The sequence below is a fragment of the Ursus arctos genome, unplaced genomic scaffold (genome assembly GCF_023065955.2).
Source record: "Ursus arctos isolate Adak ecotype North America unplaced genomic scaffold, UrsArc2.0 scaffold_4, whole genome shotgun sequence".
NCBI classification, from domain to species: Eukaryota; Metazoa; Chordata; class Mammalia; order Carnivora; family Ursidae; genus Ursus; species Ursus arctos.
Window position 1 is genome coordinate 16,397,143 of NW_026623056.1, and position 20,033 is coordinate 16,417,175.

General features: G+C 47.1%; 1 protein-coding gene across 3 annotated transcripts in view; it reads right to left on the reverse strand.

Moving 5' to 3' along the window:
- Positions 1–9,161: 9,161 nt before the first annotated feature.
- Positions 9,162–20,033, reverse strand: part of ABCC5 (ATP binding cassette subfamily C member 5) — a 167,328-nt gene continuing 156,456 nt past the window's right edge. For all 3 annotated transcript variants that reach the window (XM_057306515.1, XM_026497622.4, XM_057306516.1), the window contains 4 exons: positions 15,478–15,556; positions 14,365–14,478; positions 13,600–13,764; positions 9,162–10,616 (listed from right to left, as the gene is read on the reverse strand). In XM_057306515.1, coding sequence (XP_057162498.1) covers positions 10,515–10,616; positions 13,600–13,764; positions 14,365–14,478; positions 15,478–15,556 — 460 coding nt within the window. In that variant the 3' untranslated portion in view covers positions 9,162–10,514. The remainder of the gene's footprint in view (positions 10,617–13,599; positions 13,765–14,364; positions 14,479–15,477; positions 15,557–20,033) is intronic.

The following is a 20,033-nucleotide window of genomic DNA, read 5'->3' on the forward strand; positions in this document are numbered from 1 at the left end:
ATGGCTGTGTTTTTGGGGTTTGGGGTTTTTTTTGTCTGTTTGTTTTGATTTTTTTTTTTAAGATTTTATTTATTTCTTTGAATAAGAGAGTGCAAACACAAGCAGGGAGGAGAGGCAGAGGGAGAAACAGACTCCCTGCTGAGCAGGGAGCCCTATGCCAGGCTTGATTCCAGGACCCCAGGATCATGACCCAAGCTGAAGGCAGACATCCAACCGACTGAGCACACCAGGGGCCCCTGCATAGTGTAACGTTTAATTGTATAAGAGGTTGCCAAACTGTTTTCCAGTGTGGTTGTACCATTCATTCCCACCAGCAGAGTCTGAGGGTTTCAGTTGCTCTGCACCTTTCCAGTACTTGGGATTGTCACGGTTTTGTTTTTAGCAATTCTAAAAGATGAGCAGTGGTATCTCATTTTGATTTTGATTTAATGTAAGTCAATCTTTTTAGAATAAACAAGCCTTGTCTGGAGACACAATGTGTCAAAACTTGGGGATCTTGGCAGTGGCTGAGCTGCGGTGGGGGAGAAGTAAAGGGAGTGATTGGTAGATAATTTGTTGAAAACAGTTGCCTTGGCTGCTGGTTTTGCCTGGTAACAGACTGGGGACAATCTTTCCCATGCTGTCGGCAGCGGCCTGCACTTCTTCCCTTTGGTCAGGAGAGGGCAGGAGAGGGCAGAAAATAAACTGCCCAGTTTGGGGCTTTTTAGGTGCCAGCATCAGTATTATTCAGGGGCAGTTATTATACTGACAGTTTTTCTCAAACGTCTTTCCCTCTGAACCTATTTAGCTGCTACAGTAGGAGGCTTGACACAAGTTAATCTTGTGAAATGATTCAATGCCAACCTTTAAGTGACCTTGTAAAATCCTTTCCTGCCAGAGCATAACTAACCTAAGAACTGAGCTACTCGTGTAGAATCCTCATTAAGTCTCCTCCCTAATGTCCCTGCACAGAGCCTGTATTAGGGGGACCCATGAGTAGCTGAGTTGGGGAAAACCCTGTTCTTCTTCTATAACTTTGAGGGAGCTGAGACTGAGGAAGGACTTTGTGGGGGACAGGTCTCCAGATCCTCCCCCCCCACCCCAGGACCTAGGCTGGAGCAACTCAGATGGGGCACTGCACAGATCTTCTGGGGCTGGGGCTGCCAAGTGTCCCAAATGTATTGTAGCCTGAGTCCTAGGCTCCCCTCCGGCAGTTGGAACCAAAAGGTCCCCAGGTGGGTGGGAAACATGAGGAAGAGCCCCATCCAAGCCTGCTGGGCCCTGGCATACTCAATGCCCTGGAAGCAGAGGGAAAGGTTAGATGGTGGCAGCTGTCTCTGTGCCTGTCTCAGCACACACCCCCTACCTACCACGCATAATCCAATGCTTTGTCTGGTATCTGCAGAGAATGGCAGGAAAGCCTCGTGGACCAGGAAGTTTCCATCCTTGGCCAAAAAGTGGCCTGGGTTGAACTGTTGGGCGGTCTCCCAACACTCAGGATCGAAAAGCACAGAGGCCAGGTTGGGCAAGACCATGGTACCCTGCAAAGAGAAGCTGGTGTGGCTCCAGGAGTCTCAGCTGACCAAGCACCTAGCCCTGACAGTGGGCTAAAGTGAGTTCTGAGAACACCCAGTGTGCTGGTGACAGTGGCCCAGGGGCAGGTGGCCTCCAGAAGATTCAGCAGGCGGCTCACCCTGGGCTCCTTTTGTCTAGGCTCACATCAGCGAAGTTGCTGAGCATTACACTTTCCTGGCTAAGGGCCACCCACATTCATCCTGAAGACTCCCAGCCCAGGTCTGGAGACACAGCTGCTGCCACTCATGGAGAAGGCCAGCAGCTGATAGGCATGACTGAAGAGGACCAGGTTCTGCACAGGGCAACAAATATGGCGGGGTGGGGGGGTTGAGGCAGAAGAAACGGAATGACAGAGAAAGACTGAGTGATGAGGCAGAGAGAAGGGGAGAAGACAAAAACCTTCCCTCTTTAGGACTGGGGGTAGGAGAACTTGAACTCTAACCAGCCCTAGCCCCAACCCTAACCCTCTTTAGGACTGGGGAGAGGAGAACTTGAACCCCAGCCCTAGCCCTCACTCTAACCTCAAAGAAGAAGTCAGAGATTAGACAGAGAATCAGCCTGATTAGGTGGGAGCAGAAAGGAGCCAAAGGCCCCTACAGTGTGGGGGCTCCTTACCATGTGGCCTCACGCTAAAAGAAAGTCAAAGTGGAGCCAGGATGGGGTTGGTTCTGGACCCAGGACACTCAGCTCCAGGGGTTCTGAGGAAGGCTTCATACCTCATGCCTCATTTAACAAACACCACAGAATTAAATCAGTCACTCCTGTGGGGACGAGAGGACTGGCAACAGGATTTTTGGTTTCAAGAAAGGTATCTTGAAATTGAAAACAAACAAACAAACAAAAAACTTGGCAAGGTTTGAAGCCTGCGTCCTAAACAGAAGCAAATGAAGAAAGCAGACAGTCAGCCGATGTAAATACTTTCAGAAGGCACTTTCCTTTCCTTTCTTTTTGTTTCTTAAGTTTTATTTTTTTAAGTAATCAATGTGGGGCTTGAACTTACAACCCTGAGATCAAGAATCCCATATTCTACTAACTGAGCCAGCCAGGTGCCCTTTCTTTTCTTTATTTTTTAGTTGCACTACTGCAGGCTTACAGAGGGGCGTGATCTGGACCCACAGTCACCCAGAGCTGGTCACTCCATGGCTTTAAGCGGAGGGCTTGGGAGGCACATGTCCTTGCTGCTGCCTGCGTAAGCTGTAGATTTCCTAATTACAGTCCTGGGAGTTTCCCCCCGTTTTCCCTACCTGGGATGAAGAAACCTCTGCATTACAACATCGATTAATAATCATCTTCAGATGCAGAGGGCCTTGAGGAAGATGCTCTTTTCCCTCCAGAATTATTTATTTCCTGTTCTGGGTGACATTCTGGATTCCTTGCAAGGTGACTGACTGGTCTTAGTGCATGGAACAGCCTCAGAGGATAGCCTATCCAGTACACAAACAGGGCAACCCCGCCTCTTCCCCAAATTACAGAGCCATCTGCCCCCTGGGTGCCCCCTGGGGACTCTATGCCAGCCTCTTCCCAGGAAACGGCAGTTTGGAGCTCACAAATAGAATGAGAAGACAGGTTTGAAGTGCCATCACTGTGCTAGGGATCGTTGCTGTTGTTGTTCTAACTCGACTTGATGGAATGTTTAGGAACAGTTTACCTGGAACATTTCCTGACCTGCTGGCGAGCTTTGAGTCCTCTTTCAGGAAACATCTCCCACCCAACTTGCAATAACTCAGTATTGATTCCAGGCTATTAATGGCCCCCTGGAGCTCTTATCACAGAACAATTCCTAGGATCAAATTGACAGAAATGCGCTCTTAATAAGGAAGTTTTCTGATCCCAAATGGCATAAAACAGAACTGAACTCTGATTCCCTCCTTTCTTTCTTTTCTTTTTTTTTTTTTTTTTAAGATTTTATTTATTTGACAGAGAGAGGGAGACAGTGAGAGAGGGAACACAAGGCGGGGGGGGGGGGGGGGAATGAGAGAGGGAGAAGCAGGTTTCCTGCCAAGCAGGGAGCCCAACACAGGGCTTGATCCCAGGACCCCTGGCATCATGGCCTGAGCTAAAATCAAGAGTCAAACACTCAACCAACTGAGCCACCCAGCTGCCCCTTTTTTAACTTGACCTAATTTGACACAGCTTTTAGACCCTCAGGGCTCAGGGCCTCCTGCTGTGCCAGCAGACCGAGGAGCTGATGACAAGGTCGTGGTCTTATAGTTACTTCCTAAAAGACATTTGCCAAACCTATAAACTTGCTGGCTCAGCCCTTGTCAGGCTCCTTTCAGCCTCTGCCTGGGAGTCTTAGCGACTACATGGGTCGGCCCAGTAAGGGATGGGGGGCAGCCCCTGGAGTGGTGTTGTCTCCCCTCAAGATACACTACTCCTACTCAGTATGACGAAAGCCGAGCTCATGTTTCCTGCTGTCCTCTGTCCAAGCACTAAACAGCCTCCCCGGAGGTCTCACCAGCATTCCAGTCACTGTCCTCCACCCACCTCCAAGCTCGGGTCAGGCTCAGACACTTCACTGGCCTCAGGTCCCCATGTTTGTCTGTAGTCAATTTCTGGAGCCTTTGCTTTGTTTCAATTGTCCAAGAGCCAGACTGCTGGGTCTAGATCCTAGCTCTTCTCTTACCAGGTGAGCGACCCCTGGCAAGTCATTCAGCCTCCACTTACCTCAGTTTTCTCATTTGGGCAACTGAGAAAGCCACCTGCTCCACAGAACACTATACCCGTACCAGGGCCGGCGGGAGGTAGATGGTGAGCTCAAGCTGAGTAAATTGAGGGTAGTTTAATAAAGACATGGTTTACAAAGGTGTGTGTGGGCAGTGATTAGGGGAACCACAAAGCATAGTGCAGTGGTCAAGGTTAGCCGTGGTGGGGAGCCTCTTCCACTCAAGGCTTAAAGAGTCAGGGAACATTGTTTAATGCGTACGGAGTTTCAGTTTGGGCAGATAGGAAAGTTCTGGAGATTGTTGCTGGTGACAACAATGTGAATGTACTTAATGCCACTTGAACTGTACCCATGAAAATAGTTAAAATGGTCAATTTTATGTTGTGTATATTTTACTACATTTTTTTTACAAAGTCAAAGGGCAGGGATGTTGGAAGAACCTGGAGCCCCTCGCTGGGTGGAGAGGGTCACGGGCAAGAGCTCTGGCCTTTGGTAGTGGGATGCAGCTGGTTTATGGCAATTCTGCAAGGATGAAGACCCCATCCTCCCTCTCCTTCACTCTCTGATCTCTGTCAGTGCCTCCTACTGGTCTAATCCAATTAGCAGCTGGAGGGTAAGAGATGCTGTAGAGAATGTAAAATGGTGGGGCTCCTTTGGAAGCAGGTCCTCAAATGATTAATTATAGAGTTAACATATGACCCAGCAATTCCACTGCTAGGTATACACTGGAAGGAAATGAGAATATGTGTTCACTCAGAAACTTGTACACATATGTTTATAGCAGCATTATTCATAACGTCCAAAAAGTGGAAACAACACAAGTGTCTATCAACTGATGAATGTCCAAATAAAATGTGGTGTAATCATGTAGTGGAATGTTATTGGCAACAACAAAGAAGGAGATACTGGTATATGCTCTGACATGGACGAACCTGAACACATTATGCTAAGTGACGAAGCCAAACACAAAGAACATATTGCATGATTCCATTTATAGGCAAATCTACGGAGGCAGGAAGTAAATCAGTGGTTGCCTAGCACTGGGGAGAAGGGGGGGATTAGACAACACTCCACGGAAGTACTGTGGGTAATGTTCCATGCTTGCAACAGTATTTGTGACTGCTGCCATTCCCACAAAACTGCTTCCTGTTGGTTAGAAGTTGCCTTCCTCTCTCCTACAGATCACGTTCCCCCTTCCTCATAACATTGTTTCAGAAAAGTCACCCCTCCAAGAGCTTCCCTAGTCAACCCCACCAATCCCTCACCACTTCCTCCCAACATGCCAGCCGTCTCCCACAGTGGTCCTTGCCTTATTCCGGGTTGATTCCTTGGCTCTGTTGTCTACGTTTCGCGTCTACACCATCTTTTCCACAATATGACAAGCGCCTACAGGCTGGCACCAGGCCTGCCTTTTTTTGGGTTTCTCCAGCTGTGTCACTCAATTGCTCAGAGTCCTGCGTTGCTGTTGAGTGATGCGGGCTCACTGACAGAAGGACTTGGTGGCTTGCAGGATCCAGTCCCACAGTGCACACCCTTCCTCTGTGTGAGCACACCAGTGGCCCGCTTACCAGAGCTTCTACGTAGGGCTCCCTGTTTTCTCTTTTTAACTCTAGGCTAAGGATGGACAAAACTCAGACCCCTTTCTCTGGGTCCTCTAGGAACAACTCAAATCAATAAGATGTCTTGGCTAAGCACCTTCCCTGCATGAGGTCATTTTCACATCAAATTTCTAAACCAGGCCTCTCTACGATACTGTGAAGAAAGTCATTGCTTCCACTTGACGGATGAAGAAAGCGAGGCTCAGAAGGGTGAGCTCATCTGTTTATTAATCCAGGTCTTCTGTCTCCACATTGAGTTTTCTCATTCCATAGCTGCCTCCCAGCTGGGACAGGCCAGCATACTCAAAAAGAAGTTTGCTAAAGGCTAAGAGAAAACAGGTGTGAGACATTCACAGTCTTGCTTCCAGAGGTTCTGATGAAGCCGTAGAGGCCTCCTGCGCAAGGCCTTACCCGGCCCCGGGAGTCCCTTTGCATCCTACCTGATGCTGCACCCAGAAACCCCTTCTACAGAGCGGAGATGCCCTTTCCTCCCCTCCTCCCTTCTCTACCCCCAGGTCACCATCCAGACCCCCTTCTGTGGCCCTTGGAGAAACAGTCGATAAGGACTGCATATCACAGCCTCGGCCCTGGGGAGCTGTGCCCCAGGTGGGAGCCATTTCCCTTAACCACCTGCCCCCCACTGTAGATCGCTCAACTCCCCCCAATAGATGGGCTCCAAGGGTTTTTCCCACCTCGAGATCTACCCAAATCCAGTGCCAAATCCAAGTTCAGTGCCTGAAGGGTGTTCCATCCCAGCCCCCACATCTCCATCCACTACGAACGGGAGAGAAGTATCAGGAGACATAAAAGCCACTAGATAGAAGAAATGAGAGATGAGGCAGGAGAGGTTCCAAAACTTATCTCCATACACTTGAACAAAGAGGGGCTTTTCTTTCTTATGTCTGTGTTTAACTTGCACCGTGTGCCCTGTGCCTCCTGGGAGTGACTGGAAACAAATACGGGTGACCTGACTGCCTCTGGACGGCAAATTCAAGTTCCCAAGGGACTGTAGCTCTTACTAAAGAGGACTGGGAAACCCAGGGATCCCTAACCAAGGGAGGGCTTGTAGACTCAGACACCATATCCAGGCAACTGGGGCAAGGGCCAGCGCTAGATGGCACTGTTTTAGCACATTTTATTATTAATTGTGCCTTTCTCACTCTTGCAAGCGTCCCAGTTTGACTGCTCCCCATAAACACTCTACAACTGCTGACTCTAGTCTCCAGGCTTTGTAGAAGGGGAAATGATGATGTGACATCTGACAGTTTGCAATGAACTTGGCCTCCAGAATTCTGCCGAGTGTTCAGTGGGGTTCCCACAGGGAGCTGCTTTCTTTCGGCCTCCGCTTTTAAGGGGGGAGGGGCAGCATGATTCAAGACTCAGCTGAGTAGCATGATACTTAGGAAGCACCTAATATACGTAAAACATAGTATTCAAGCCAGGAATGATAAGGTATACAAAAATAAGATGATTTAATGCCTTTAAAGGAGTTTATATTCATTCGATCAGTTATAACATGCATAGAAAAAGGAAATCAAGACAGAAAAAAGTAAAAATAACAAAAAAATAGGAAGCAAAGGGTTGTAGGAACCTAGAGGAACCTGAAGAGAAAGGCTTGTAGAGGAGATAATAGTTGACTTGAGTTTAAAAAAACATGGCTTGCTTATTTATTTATTTACTTACTTAAAGTGTGCTCTATGCCCAATGTGGGGGTGAACTCATGACCCCAAGGTCAAGTCACACACTCTACTGACTGAGCCAGCCAGGAGCCCCCCAAAACATGGCTTTTTTAAACAAGAGAGGATTGGGGCACCTGGGTGGTGCAGTCGGTTAGGCGTCTATTAGTTTCAGCCCAGGTCATGATCTCAAGGTTCTGAGATCAAGCCCTGCATCCGGCTCTACTTGGTGCCTGCTTATAATTCTCTCTTTCCCTCTGCCCCTCCCCTGCTCTCACACAAACAAACAAACAAGAGAGAATCAAGGGATTCCAGGCTAATAGCAAAGACTTACAGGTGTGAAAATAGTAGCCTATTTTTAGGAATACTGAGTGGAAATGGAGGATTGGAGCCAGAGAATGGACACCCTAAATGCCAAGCTAAAGAACATGGGCCCCTTTCCAGGCAGCTGTCCCCTGAAGATTTTTGGTGGAAAGCATTTGGCCAGCATTCCAACAGTGGTTTATACAATGCATTTATACAATGGTCTGGAGAAGGACGCTGAGGCAGGGACACTGGTTATGAGCTGCAGCTACAATATGAAAAAAAGAAGGGAGGTGGGCCTTCACTAGGGCAGAGAGAGAGAACTGAAACAATTCGAGGCTTCTAGCCTGGAAGACTAAGGAGGCCACGGGACTGCTCACTAAGGAAAGGAGCTCTGTTAGACTTTCGAGAGGCTGTCTGAGGCACCTGGAAGATGCCAGGAGAGGCGTTCAGCACTTAGGAGACAGGCCAAGCCCACAGCTGATTTGTCACTGTGCCTGCAGGAGTGAAAGATCCATGCAGGAGAGAAAAGGCCAGGAGCAGAAGGCAGGAAATACCTCCGTTTAAGGGGCAAAGCAGGGTGAGAGAGGTAAGGGAGACCGAGAGATAGGACCCTGTTACCTTCTTGGAAGGTAAACCTGGGAATCAAAAAAAGCAGCTGTTTACCTTAGTGCTATCCAACAGAACATTCTGCAATGATGCAAATGTTCCATTCCTGCACCACCCAGGACGGTAGCCACAGGTCACATGTGCCCACCAGGCACGTGGCATGTGACAAGAAGGAACTGAACTTTAACTTTAGAGCCAGCCCCTTGAATTCTTAAGACGGTAGTTCACAAAAATGGCTAGGTTTAAGATACGATTTCTGCCGATGGTGGGCAGAACCAATACAAATAGCTTAAAAGCTTTCTTGGCTGCATTCAACACAATATATTGAGAAACTTTAGAACGATTGCCTTTGGAATGGTACTTAAGTCTCAATGAGTTCATCTGAATGAATTGGCTGAAAGGGCAACTGCATTGTTTGAATTGCTGAGAATTCTTAACAACCTGCTCATGTGAACTATATTTCACAATTGCCCGCCTCCCCACAACCACTCACCCTTCCCACCTCGCCGCTTATGAGCAGTACGGGGGCTTTGTCCAGTGACCGTGCCCAGGAACACAGGCTGAAGGGACTAAAGCCCACCACGAGGACTCCAGGCACGCTGGGCCCCACCCCCCTTGCCACCAATCAGCTCTGTCACTGGTCTTACCAGCATGTAAGTCTGTCGTTGGATCTTCAGAGCCAAGGCTCTTGTACCCCAAAGCCATTCACAGAGACACCTTGCTCCCTTCCCAGAGTACAGTTTTATACACCAAGAATTTTACAAAATCCAAAATAATTTTATTCACTTTTTCAGATTTTTGCTTCCACGAGGTGTTCAGCAAACATGCTAAGGCGACAGAATGTCTAGTTGGTCACGACATGCAACGCTGACCATTCCGTTGATGACAGCAGCGACCACGCCCACCTGAGCTACTGGTCCCACAGCACAAAGGGGGTTTGCGGGAACACACGGAACCACACAGCAATCAGCAACCTGAGGTAGGTCTCTTTACAGTACAAAAAACTTCTACACCAGTGTGAGACACTGATTAGCAAGAGCTGCTTAAAGTCGCAGACTTTGGAGAGAGACAGACTGTGTGACAACGGCAATGAGAGAGAACAGACCCACAAACTCCTGAACCCTGTCACTGAACCGTGGAGGCGTGGGACCAGGCAAATGACAAAGTACCACTGACGAAAGCAGCAGCTGGCCCCGGGGTGTGGGGCCAGCAGGTGTAGGAGCTGGACAGCTCTGTGCAGTGGCCAGCGTTTAGGAACCTGAGGCAGTGGGACACTCTGTGAATAGACTTGATTCTGGTTAAGAAACAACAGCAAAAAGAGGAAGGCAGGAAAGAGACTCCCCCATCCGAGGAATGTTCTTCTGTGATTCTCATTCCTGACGGAGGGAGTGAAAAGGGGGCTGGGGCTGTGCCCCACTGCTCTCCTGACAAACAGTGAATGACAACAGGACAGAAAGCAGGAGCCCTGAGAATTCACGGCGCTCTGCATGGCCTCTGGCGGCCCCCTCCACGCCGTCCCCCAGGTGTGGCTGTGAGAAGGCGCAGAGGGGGCTGCCGGAGGGCCCGCTCTTGCCACACATCTTTCTTTTGGACATCCAGAGAACCCGGCACCGTGAAACCACCAGCCGAAGAAGAACAGTATGCTACCCTCCCTACGATCTAATAGCAAAATCAGATCTCTAGTACAGCAAACTGTACAAAAATGATAGAAAGGAATTTGCACTGTTATCAGGACAGTGCTTATTTTAATATAAAATAAACGGCTTACATTTTCACTGTAAATATAGGCTATGTACAGAATTATATATAGATATAGCTACACGTATAAAGCTTCATTATAGGCCTCTGATACATTTATAATAACGGTTCCCTGAACCTTTTAGAGTGCAATTAAGAACAAAAACTAAATTTTGTTTACATGAATATGGAATAAATACAATAATCAAAATATGACTCTCCCTAAAATTGAAACACACAAGCCAATCCTGAACTGCTGTGCGAAAGATAAAATTGGGAAAGGCAAGGTTTCGGCAGGAGGACGCGATGAAGGGCCCGCCCTAGGCAGGGAATGGCAATGCTCCAAGGAAAAGAGACGGTGGCGGGGAGGAGTTAGCCCTTGACAGCGACCTTGTTCTCCACAGCGGCAAACATGGCATAGAACCGGGAGCTGTCATTGGACAGAAGGACTGATGGGGTGTCGAACTCCACCACCTGCAAAGGAAGGAGACACGTCATGTGGGGTCATCCAGAGGACCAATGCCAGGAAGGGGGCAAACCCCAAAGCCCCCTCAGGTTGGAATTGCAGTGACAATGCCATGAGTCCTGCCATGCCTAAATGGGTTCCACTTTTGGGTTTTTGTTTCTTCCAACCAGGGTGAGGGAAATGTTAGGGACAAAGACTTCCAGACCTCCTTCACATAATCTCAGGGGGAAAAAAATTGCAGCTCAAGTCGAGGGCATAGTAGGCAAATGTCATCTTGTTGTACAAACTGATCCTAACCTATACATGGAAAGAGGACAGCTCAAAATACCCAGTTGGCAGAATTAAAAAGGAAGAAAGGGATCCATTCCTGTGATAGACTTCTGTGCAGTCACTGAAAGTCCTACTGCAGCAAAAAGCTGAACGATATGCTGGCAGAACCTGCCCTCCACAATAGAGGCAGAAAACGTCACCTACGCTCTTTCCCACCCTTTCCTGTTATAGGACCAAGGCATGGGCCACAGCCTTGACCGAGGAGAAGTCTCTGGGGTGCTTCTAGGAAAGGCTGTTCTGCCCGGTAGATGTAAGCAGAGGACAAAGTACGCTTCCCCAGGCCTGCCTGCGTGAGGCTATGACGGGGGTGCCAGCGCAGACATCCTGCACCATGATGGGCAGGGAGGGTGAGTACTGGCTAGAAGCTGCTGAAGAACCAACCCTCTGGCCTCCCGACACCGGCTGCCAGACTCTTACTGTCCAAGCCTCTTGCATTCTGGTATTGTGTGTCTGCGTCAGAGCACATCCTATCCACTAGAGTCTGTGTGTACAGATGCATGAAAAATGCTGGCAGGGGGCAAATGAATGTATTAATGATGCTTATCCCTGGGAGGTAAATGACTTGTTTTTCCCTTTATGCTTTTTTCATGTTTTTCAGGCTTTCCTAAAATTACAAGGAAATTTTAATTTACAAGAAACAAAACCGAAGGGAAGGGAAGGATAGAGTTCCTCATAAAGAGCCAATCGATCCCCATTCCAAAACATTGAGCCACTCATGGAAACAAAGTGGTCTAGGGGCGCCTGGGTGGCTCAGTCGTTGTGTGTCTTGCCTTCGGCTTGGGTCATGATCCCAGGGTCCTGGGATCGAGCCCCACATCAGGCTCCCTGCTTGGTGGGAAGCCTGCTTCTCCCTCTCACACTCCTCTTGCTTGTGTTCCCTCTTTTGCTGTCTCTGTGTCAAATAAATAAATAAAATCTTAAAAAAAAAAAAGAAAAGAAAAGAAACAAAGTAGTCTAGATGTATGTCTTTAAGAAAGAATTTCCCAGAAGGTGTTCTTGGTCCCCTCAGCTTTATTTTATGATATTCTTTTTTTTTTTAAGATTTTATTTATTTATTTGACACAGAGAGAGAGACAGCCAGCGAGAGAGGGAACACAAGCAGGGGGAGTGGGAGAGGAAGAAGCAGGCTCCCAGTGGAGGAGCCTGATGTGGGGTTCGATCCCAGAATGCCGGGATCACACCCTAAGCTGAAGGCAGACGCTTAATGACTGAGCCACCCAGGCGCCCTATTTTAATGATATTCTTCTACGTAATACCTATGTAAAGAGTAGTAGCTCTGTGTATCGAATGTGTAATAGAATCTCAGTATACATTTAGGATAATGCAAACAAAAACAGTAACAAAAACCACTAATGTTAACATAATTGCAAGATGAGCAGAAAAATCATTAACTCCTGTGTTCTCTCAAACTCAGCTCTGAAGCACAGCCTACATCTGTTGTAGTAAATGTTTTCCTTGGGACTTCTCCACAAATAGAGGGACGGGGGTCTGGCTGCATGAAGTGCTGGCTTTGGCATCGCCGGCCTAGCCCAGCTCCAGCTCACTCCCTTCCTGTGGACTGGAGATAGTTTAAGTTCCCTGAGCCCATCTGCTCTTCTGGAAGGCAGGGTTCACACCTCTGCATCTTTCTCGGTGGTTGTGATGACTAATTACATGTTGAGAGACTGTAGTAAAGCCCTTAGCACGGTGCCTGACATACAGTAAGCATTCAGTGAAAGTGGCTTTTATGGGGGCCATTATTAGTACTCACACAAGACAAGTTACACATTGCAACTGGCTCGTTATTTCTGCCAAACCATTAATTTACTGCCATCCCAGGTGCACACAAAGGAGATATCTGTCCAACATAAATTTACTTAACATCTTAAGTGATGTACTTAACATCTTAAGTGATGTACTTAACATCTACCATGTGCAAAGAACGTAGCATGGAGCCCCTGCCAGGGACCCAAAGATGAACAAGGCATGACCCCTGCCCTTACAGAGTTTACAGTCTGATGGGGAGAGAGGGCCTTAGCCAGTTACCATCAGAGGAGGCAGAAGAGCCACACGAGAGCTACACAGAAAGTTTCAGGCAGCAGAGGCCATCAGGGCATGTAAACTGTGTCTTTCAGAGGGACAGACAGGCTGCAAGCAGACAGATGTGGGGATGTGGCCAAGGGAACGAGAAGAAAAGGCATTGGAGGTACATGGAACTGAGTGAGGAAAGACACAGAGGGGAGCCAGTTTGGGGAAGCAAGATTGTTTATGGCCACCGGCACCTGCAAGGAGTGAGTGGGAAATGAAGGCGGCTGGACTGGGCCAGATGGTGGGAAGGCTTAGAATAGCAGGTGGCTGGTCTCACTATGCCTTGGGCAATTCTTGTATATGAGTTAATTAGTAAGTACACGAGCTCTCTGACCTAAGTCGAAGTGTCACTTTTACAGGCAACAAAAAACCAGGTACTAAAGCAAAATGAGAACCGGTAAGAGTATTCCTACTCAGTCTCCGGCTTGGGAGGGCTGTATCCCTCCCGGCGGCCGCCAGATTAGAGTTGTTCAGGCTGCTTATCTGAAAGCTAAGGATCGCATGAAGATGGCAATCAGCCCAATCCTGCCAGGGGCCAGTTTTCCTCCCAGACGAGGCCACTTGCCAAGCCATGGTCCCTCCGGGGCTCGGTACCTGTCCCTGGGCCAGCACCATAATCCTATCAGAGCCTAGGACTGTATGTAGGCGATGGGCAATCGTCAGCATGGTGCAGTCAGCAAAGGCTTCTCGGATGGTCTCTTGGATTAGTAAGTCTGTCTCCGTGTCCATGGCAGCTGTGGCTTCATCTAGAATCAAAATCTGCCACAAAAGAGGAGAAAGAGAGATCCCACCAATCCCCTACACATTCTTCTTAATCTAGGTTTCACTAAAATGTATTTCATTATTTACATTTTACACCATAAACTGTTTTTCCTAAGTAGGGACACACATATGTAAAGGGCCATTTTGCTTAGAACTGATACAGCTTCAAACCCACGTGTCTGCCTTCATTTCCACAAACAAAAGGATATACATGTCATACTGATGAACAACATGGTTGCCCCTGCTTGCTCTACGACCCTGAGCATGAATAGTAATCTTTCTGGATCTTCCTTTTCCAGTTACAAAACAAGGGGACTGGATTTGATAGCCTGGAGGTCTCGAAGTCTATGGTTTCCAACAGTACTACAACTACTCACTGGCCAGAAACAGAAGTCACCCTTGGAAATTAAAGGCTCAGGGAAGTCTGAAGGCTCAAAAACACCTGTATACCCAGATCGTGTCAAGGTAAATTTAGAAACATCTCTGCGGATGCTCCTAAAAAGCTCCAGTGGGCTTGGAGCCAGGAATGCCTTTGGGCCACATGACACAGGGCAAGGCCGCTCTTCCCCTTCCCTGCCGCTCCGCAGACCGCCTTACCTTACAGTGACGGAGCAGGGCTCTGGCTATGCACAGGAGCTGCCGCTCCCCCACCGAGAAGTTATCCCCATTCTCCATCACTTCAGATTCAAGTTTCAGAGGTAGCTGAGCAATCTAGGGAGAGAGGAAGCAGAGACTAGAAGAGCCAAAAAGCAAATTTTAGGGGGGGGGGGAAGGGAACTAAATTTTGTCCAGAATCCAGTGGCAGAAATAAATTATTCTGAAACAGATGCCACAATTACTAGCCAAGAATCTGGCTCATCTAGAAAGAAGGTAAGGGGTGATGATCACATGTACTAGGACCCTCATTTTCTAGGACATTCCATGTTTCAAATACCCTATTCTGTTAGTCTCGTACCATTAAAAGGTCTTAGAAATTCCAGTATTTTCATATCCCCAAATCCTGTGAGATCGTGGCCCTAATTTTTGGTTCTGAAAATATGGACATGCCATAGGAGATGGGGAAGGTGAGCTCACTCTTTCTGATTTCTAAGGCTATAGGTTCATGGCTGTCAAACTTGCCTTTATAATAAGCTATGAGCCTATCCTTGTAGGTATTGGTTTGAGAAAGCCCAATATCAAAATGATAAAGGCCGAGCTGACCCAGCTGAATCCGGGCAGGGGATCCTGAGCTCGACTCAGCTCAGGGGCATGAGAGATCCTACTCCCGGTCAGAGGTATCAGTCTGTCGACCGTGGCCTCGGGAGGGTACGTGCTGAGTTATCCCAAGAGGTCAATGACCCCATATGCAGGCTGCATGCTTTCTGCAGACTCAATACATATCCACATGCTACAAAAGCATGCATACCGTTATGATGAATAAAACAGAAATTAATTTAAAAGCATTACGGAATTCTGATTGTCATTAATATCTTGGTTAATCAATGGATAGCAAAAGGGCAATATGGCCATGGTTGAGAGATATCAACTTTTATGCCCTTTCTGAAATGCCTGGGAAGCCTTATCTAAAGTGACCCTACACAGATATCCTGGAAATAAAGGGACAGGTCAGGTTGGACAGAGGCAGCTGGAGCAGGCTGGGGAGTGACCACAGCATCATTATGTTTCCACCCTTGAAATTCCAGCAAGGCCCTCCCTCGGGGCTTTACTTACACATTCTTTCATGTGTGTCCTTTCTAGGGCATCCCAGATCTGGTCTTCAGTGTACTGGTTGAAGGGATCCAAATTTGACCTAGAGAGAGGCACAGGAGGATTTCTCAGTGATCCAACATCTCAGTGACCCTACTGCAAAGGCTGTCTGTGGTAAGAGTTTAAACACACACGGGAAAAGGAGGGGTCAACCTCCTCAAGGTCACAGATGACTTGCTCCCCAAGCAGTGTTAGGGAACAGTTAGAAGTGCTGCTGCCTCAGCCAAGGAAACAGTCAGAAAAACTAAGAGTCAGCCCACGGAATGGGAGAATATATTTGCAAATGACACTACAGATAAAGGACTGGTATCCAAGATTTACAAAGAACTTCTCAAACTCAATACACGAGAAACAAATAAACAAACCAAAAAATGGGCAGAAGATATGAACAGACACTTTTCCAATGAAGACATACAAATGGCTAACAGACACATGAAAAAATGTTCAAAATCATTAGCCATCAAGGAAATTCAAATCAAAACCACACTGAGATACCACCTCACGCCAGTTAGAATGGCAAAAATAGACAAGGCAAGAGACAACAATTGTTGGAGAGGATGTGGAGAAAGGGGATCCCTCCTACATTGTTGGTGGGAATGCAAGTTGGTACAGCCACTCTGGAAAACAGTGTGGAGGTCCCTTAAAAAGTTAAAAATAGAGCTACCCTATGATCCAGCCATTGCATTACTGGGTGTTTACCCCAAAGATACAGACGTAGTGAAGAGAAGGGCCATATGCACCCCAATGTTCATAGCAGCAATGTCCACAATAGCTAAATCGTGGAAGGAGCCGAGATGCCCTTCAACAGATGACTGGATTAAGAAGTTGTGGTCCATATATACAATGGAATATTACTCAGCTATCAGAAAGAACGAGTTCTCAACATTTGCTACAACATGGACGGCACTGGAGGAGATAATGCTAAGTGAAATAAGTCAAGCAGAGAAAGACAACTATCATATGATTTCTCTCATCTATGGAACATAAGAACTAGGATGATCGGTAGGGGAAGAAAGGGATAAAGAAAGGGGGGGAATCAGAAGGGGGAATGAAACATGAGAGACTATGGACTATGAGAAACAAACTGAGGGCCTCAGAGGGGAGGGGGGGTGGGAGAATGGGATAGGCTGGTGATGGGTAGTAAGGAGGGCACGTATTGCATGGTGCACTGGGTGTTATACACAACTAATGAATCATCGAGCCTTACATCGGAAACCGGGGATGTACTGTATGGTGACTAACATAATATAATAAAAAATCATTAAAAAAAAAAAAAAGAAGAAGAAGTGCTGCTGCCTGCCTATCACAGGAATGTATCTGAGAACAGTCTGGGCCTCTCCGTCTTCCTTATAACACTTCATTTATTTTAACCCGTATTATTTTTATTATGTAAATACAGGTTAGTTACAGAAAAATTAAGAAATACAGATATGTGACACATAAAACCAAAACTAATGATGTTTTAATCACCTCTGATCAGACCCTTGGAAGCAAACACTGTTACCATTTTGGCATATACATGTTGGAATACATCTCTCTGTGTGTACAATCTTAGAAAAACAGCCTCTTTCTTCCTGATGCACTGCAGGTGAGAGCCTGTCAGTGAGCAGGGACTCGAGGGTGGCTGGTTGACCAGGAGGAGGAGCCAATCCAGCAGAGAAAAAGGAGAGCATGAAGAGCAACTCAAGAGGAAGGAATTTACTGGTACAGAAAACCAGTTTGGGGACTATACTTGCTTACTGTACCAATAGTAGCTATCTCGAGAACATCAAGGATGATACCAAAAGAATAGGTCTAGGCATTTCTGGAAATGTTAAAGACAGGGGAAACAGCTTTTTGTCATGGAGGATGAAGGTGGAGAGGTGGCGGTGGAACAGACAATTGGTGGAAATTGGGAGGTCGCATTCATTTTGGGGTGTCTTATCTCTGTCTAAACATGACATTTACAAGTCTAGCAACCTGAAAGGTATTAAGTGAATTTGCTTTGCTCATAAACTTACATTTCACATATGGGAAATAGGAAAGTCTTTGGGAGAATTTTAGCTCCATGTCTCACTTGTCTCCATGTCTGGGGTTACTAACTCAAGGCATGCAAATGCGAGCAGGACATTACCCCAGAACTCCACCAAGCACAGGGTGGCACCTGCCTCACTCATCCCTTTGGGCCACCTCTGGACTCTCCAGGGAGACTCTAACTGGCTCCACTCCCTTGTGCCTCTTGTCTTTTGCACATGGAATATGTGCGCCTCTCCCCACACTTTGGCTTGAGGGACACTGATAAGGGCAAGGGCTCTGGGGACAGACTTATGGATTCCTACACAGTTTCTATCAATACATTGCGACTATGTGACCCTGACCAAGTTAGCCTAACTTCTCTATGCCTCAGTGACCTCACGTGTAAGACAGGGGTCAAAAAGCACCTCCTCAAAAGGTTGTGACGGCTGCATTTCACGTGTTCATGGTTAGCACTGTGCATGCGGGAGCTACGATTATGATGATGTCATTATTGTCATTGCTGTTACTCCTTGGCTAGGATTCCTTCTTGTCCTTCAGGTCACAACTTAGATGCAGAAAGCATCTCCCGACCCTTCAAGCCTGACTTAGGTGTCCTCACGCTGACCCTCATTATGGCACTTGTCACTCTGTTCATGTGTCTCTGCCCCCACTGCATCAGGATCCTTGTCTGGATCTTCTTCAATGTTGAATCCCATGTACACTGTCTAATATTTGTTGTAAGAATAAAAGAACACATTGGGGCGCCTGGGTGGCATAGCGGTTAGGCGTCTGCCTTCGGCTCAGGGCGTGATCCCGGCGTTGTGGGATCGAGCCCCACAACAGGCTTTTCCGCTATGAGCCTGCTTCTTCCTCTCCCACTCCCCCTGCTTGTGTTCCCTCTCTCACTGCCTGTCTCTATCTCTGTCGAATAAATAAATAAAATCTTAAAAAAAAAAAAAAAAAAAAAGAATAAAAGAACACATAGCCTTACTTGGCTTCCCGATAAGAGGCATCAGTATGTGACAATTTAAGCGTTTTCTGTCATGACAGAGGCAAAGAACAGTGCGGTGGAGGGACTGTGTGCACACGTAGACCCAGGCAGACGGGGCTCAAATCCCCACTCTGCTTCTAATTGTCTGCATGACCTTGGGCAAACCACTCCTCATTCACCACCTCTATAAAATGGGGATATAGTGACATGACTCAGTGGGTTGCTGTAAACATTAGAGATGGTACATACAGTGCCTGGAACATAGCAAACATGCACTCTGTGGCAGCTGTTAAATTTACAAGGTACGTGTGGACACGTTAGCTGCCTGGATTCAATGCCTGGTGGTTTTCTGATTTATATTCAATGCACTTTCCAAGTGGACACAATAATCCCAGGATCCTGAATACCAGGCTCAGAAAGAGTTCTGATAAAGTCCTATGTGTGCAAAGTCTGGATGGGGGAACCAATCTTCTATAGGCATACCATCTAGTATCTAATATTTCTGTAGGCATATCTCTTAAACAAGAAGGTGGTCCAATTTGCTGATAATCTAAACTATGAAATGGCAGACCACGGGCTAAGTCTAAGAAGTGTACCTGTTTCTAATCACACTGGAAGCCCCTGACCCTCCCTGTCTCTCTAACACTCCAGAGTCTGCACACACATCTGGGTTGATGAGATCGGTGTTTATTATTCTGGGGTGTTTTTTTTTGTGTTTTCTTTTTTAAGATTTTAACTACTTATTTGAGAGAGAGAGAGAGAGTAAGAGAGAGAGAAAGCATGAGTGGGGCTGGTGGGAGGGTCAGAGGAAGAGGGAGAAGCAGATTCTCTGCTGAGCAGGGAGCCAGATGTGGGCCTCGATCCCAGGACCCTGGGATCATGACCTGAGCCGAAGGCAGCTGCTTGACCAAATAAGCCACCCAGGGGCCCTATTGTTCTGGAGCTTTTTTGCTGCCTCTTAGGAGAATCTTCTACACTTCCATACCACCAGGTTAGGGACTGACTGAAACCCACGTTCATTATCCCAAGTCTGAAGGATAAACGATTAATCAACTATCATATGAGTTCTCTCATCTATGGAACATAAGAACTAGGAAGATCGGTAGGAGAAGAAAGGGATAAAGAAAGGGGGGTAATCAGAAGGGGGAATAAAACATGAGAGACTATGGACTATGAGAAACAAACTGAGGGCCTCAGAGGGGAGGGGGTGGGGGAATGGGATAGACCGGTGATGGGTAGTAAGGAGGGCACGTATTGCATGGTGCACTGGGTGTTATATGCAACTAATGTATCATCGAGCCTTACATCGGAAACCAGGGATGTACTGTATGGTGACTAACATAATATAATAAAAAATCATTTAAAAAAACAGTAATTATGGATAAAAAAAAGAGATTAATCACACTCTTGCCTAGTTCAACAACGACTGACTGCTGGGAATTCCCATGGGGCAAAGTTAGCAAGACACTCCTCCGAGTGACCTTTATCTAGGTGGCAATGCAAGTTTTCACAATAAATCTCTCTCCTACTTGTG